Here is a 3411-nt window from a genome sequence, read left to right as displayed (position 1 = left end):
ATAATTTGTTAATAAAGGTGGCAAGGAGAAGGATTTGTGCTTCCTTCCAGGAGATGTGCTTGCTAAAAAGTCCTCTGCATAGACTCCCGCAGCCAACAACCCGAGTCCCCAGCCCTCCCAACTCGGTGGCATTTCTGGCATCATGCAGGCTAGTGCAAAGGGACTCTTTGGGATGACCCACTCCACAGAGGGGGCAGTTGCTCCACCAAACCCTGGGTGGTCCCAGGCTGCTTCTTGGGCCCCATCACTTTTGCAGAGAGTGGTGAACAGGGTGTCTGGGAATTCTGAGTCTCAAGCCCATTTCATCTCGCCCTGGCCTGCCCCCCAGCTATCAGGGTGACATGGGGGCAGTACGAATGCCCGCCCTCCAGAGGCCAGGGAGCCTGCTGGTCCACAAGCCTGCCTGTGCCTCAGAAACACAAACCAAGCAGATTTCTAGGCCTGCATCCTAGTCCTACTGAGTAAGAATCTCTGAGGGAGGTCCCTGGAAATCTACACTTTTGACAAGTGACCAAAGTGATACAGACGCAACCGTCCACAGAACTGTGATGGAGACTCACTGATTTTGATGCACGTCATGTGTCCGCATAAACCAACCCAGACTGAGATGTTGCACTAGAGAGCAGGGCGGAGGCCGCCTGCGAACCCAGTCTAGGGCTTCATAGGCCTCCTCTGGGGGCCCAGCCCCAGCACAGCCCAGATCATTCCTTCCCCGCCTGGTCTTCAGCTTGTCCTCCAGGGGGCGGTACCGCAGCCCTCCACACCCTCCCTGTAAATAACTCTGGTATTTCTCGGGCCTGCTCTGAGGGCTTCCTTTTTAGCTTTCTTATTTCTGTCCAAAGAACTCTCCGTTTCTTGAACTTCATAGGGATGTTTTCCCACCCCATATTTTAAATCATGGCCTGAGAGTCCCAGGAGCGGGTGGGCCAGAGAGAGCAGAGGCTTTGGAAAATGCTCAGGAGCTGAGCCCAAGTGCCGGCATCCGCACTCCCAGGGGTGGAGGGAGCGGTGGGGCTGGCGCTGCCCAGAGCATGTAGCGGGGAGGGTGCTTCTCCAGCCTGCGCCATCACAGACCAGGGGACTCAAAACCTTAGAACAAAATTTCAGCACATGATGAAGATGAAGAGTAGCCTCCAGTTCCACTTCTAACCGCGCGCTAGGCTGGGGGGGGCTCGCAGAGGCGTGTCAAGGGGCAGCGCACCCAGGCTGGATGACAGGCTTGCTCTCCGGGCCTCTCCAGTGCAGGGAATCAAGCCTGCCCGTGAGCCTGGGTGCCAGGCAGCTTATGCGGGTCCCCTTTGACCCCAGGGCCCTGTGAGCTGTGGCTTCTGTTTAATGGCAAAGGCTCCCCCGTGGCTTAGAGCAGAGGCCAGTCAACGTTGCGGGGGCCAAACCGGAGGTTTGGGGGTTCCCCCTTTTCCGGGTTCTTTTCCCGGCCTTTTTTTTTTCTTTTTGGTTAACCTTCCCTTTTTGGCTTCGGATTTCGGCTTTTTTTTCTTCACTGTATAAGTGTCATGCAACCTGGGCTCCCCCTGGCCCCATGAACTCACCGTTGTGTACAATCTTCCTTTACTGTTCATGGCAACAAAGAGGGCGCTTCGCACCCCAAAGAGACTCACCACACCTCTCTCCACTGTGGAAATCTCCAGCAGGCCTGCAAGGAAATGGGGGCCGGGTTACCTAAGGCTTGTGCACATCAGAGTGGGGACTTGGGCCGGCAGGGCCCCTAAGTCAGGTCCCTGCTCCTGGAAAGTCAGACCTCCCATCACCCCGCCTTGGATCCCTCTAACTTTAGAAGATCCTGCCTTCTGGACTCGTTCAGTCCTGCCATTGTGCTGTTACAAATCTGGTTCTGCAAGTGAAGGTTCTGACATCAGAGTTAGGGACCGACCACCATGACCACTTATGTCTCTGTTTATCTGAGATTTCACTGACATAATCATTCGAGGTCCTTGACTTGGGTGAAAGAGATGAACTCTGATTATTAGTAATTCTAATGTATACTCCACATGTTTCAACAAATCTTAAGCCACCCAATCTCGCAAACATACAGCCACACAGAGGAGACTATCCACGCGGCAACCTGTCAACCTGTAGGATAAGAACCTGGGGACAGAGGGAGCAGGTTGAAATAAAAAAGATGTGCTTCAGCCGGAAATTTTGCAAACCTCTTGCCTTTCCTTCTCAAAGAGGGAAGCTGAATAAAAATAAGCTTGTGTCTAATTTGGTCCCGGTATCCTAACTCATTCTCCCCACCCCTGCCTTACGGTTCCAGTGGTCTTACGAGGCGGCAGAGGGGCCGGTAATGCTGCAGCGGTTAGTGCCTCAGCGGCTCCATGGGGTGCAGGCAGAGCACACCGAGATGCACGCTGAGCCTGCACCTAGGCAGGTCGCACTGAGTCATCTGCGTGGGGAATAGCATTTCTTCCTGGTTACGGCAGGATCCCGTCCACCGGAGCAAGGTCCCTTCGCCTTTTAGCCCTGCTTGAGCCCAAGCCCCCCAGCATCCCAACTGGCTGCAATGGGCACTCACTGTAGGGGTTCTCCTCGTGGGTGCCGCTGATCCGGCCGTCGGGGGGCACCTGGAGGTGAAAGCCGATGCCCACGTTGCAGTAGAGCCTCCGCTGCCGCTTGATCCCCACCAAATAGCCACTTTCCCAGTTCACCCCGGCGATCTCTCCAGCTAGCCCAGCGCGAGACCTGGATAGCAGGGTGCCCCAGCCCCTTGCGTCCAGCAGCGTGTTGTTGGCGCGGGTGCCTGCAGGCGAGGGCACCACCATGCCCACTAGGACGGCTAGGAAGACGAGAGCCCACAGCGTGCCCTGAAGACGTCCTGCTCCCCGGGACATAGTGATGAACAGCCTCTGTCCCAGGGCCATCCACCTTGCCTCTCAGGCACGTGGTCAGAATTAATGGCCCTAAAAATACCGCCCTTCTTGTTTTTCTCCCCTCGGCATGGCGGCAGGGGCTTATTTTTGGAAGGCGGATGAAGGCTGCTGACATGAAACCAAAGCCTGCATCGGGCACTCGGGTTGAGAACAGAGGGACCCAGGCTGAGCCGCGGCCGGTAGGGACCATGGCTCGGGGACGCTCTCTAGCTCGCCCGCTTGCTCTGTCCCGAGTGGATGATATTTGATTTGACCTATCTTTATAGTTAGTTCAGCAGCCCGGCCCTCCCCTCCAGCCATCATCACCCTGACGTCAGCCGGCCCAGCTCGCTTATCCAGGGCTGTAACTTTAACCTGCTCCCGGGCCTGGCTGCCTCCCCAGACCCCCATCACCCTCCACGCTCCCCAGGGGTTCTGGGAGCCACTGTCATTCCACCCATGAGGCAGGAACGGAGTGAGTAGGGAGCATCTCTCGGGGAAGGAGGGAACTGGCCAGGGGCCCAGGGGAAGAGGGAGACCAGGA

At 56.5% G+C, this 3411-nt stretch overlaps 1 protein-coding gene across 1 annotated transcript in view; it reads right to left on the bottom strand.

Annotated features, from left to right (window-relative positions):
* The window catches only part of LOC105822621 (fibroblast growth factor 6), an 11443-nt gene extending 8564 nt beyond the window's left edge, over window positions 1-2879 (bottom strand). The window contains exons 1-2 of the mRNA XM_012659638.1: window positions 2534-2879; window positions 1551-1654 (exon numbers count right to left, since the gene is read on the bottom strand). Of these exons, the coding sequence (XP_012515092.1) occupies window positions 1551-1654; window positions 2534-2879 (450 nt within the window). The remainder of the gene's footprint in view (window positions 1-1550; window positions 1655-2533) is intronic.
* Window positions 2880-3411: the final 532 nt, after the last annotated feature.

This window comes from Propithecus coquereli, unplaced genomic scaffold (assembly GCF_000956105.1).
Source record: "Propithecus coquereli isolate 6110/MARCELLA unplaced genomic scaffold, Pcoq_1.0 Scaffold623, whole genome shotgun sequence".
Taxonomy (NCBI): Eukaryota; Metazoa; Chordata; class Mammalia; order Primates; family Indriidae; genus Propithecus; species Propithecus coquereli.
This window is presented reverse-complemented; position numbering and strand designations above follow the sequence as displayed.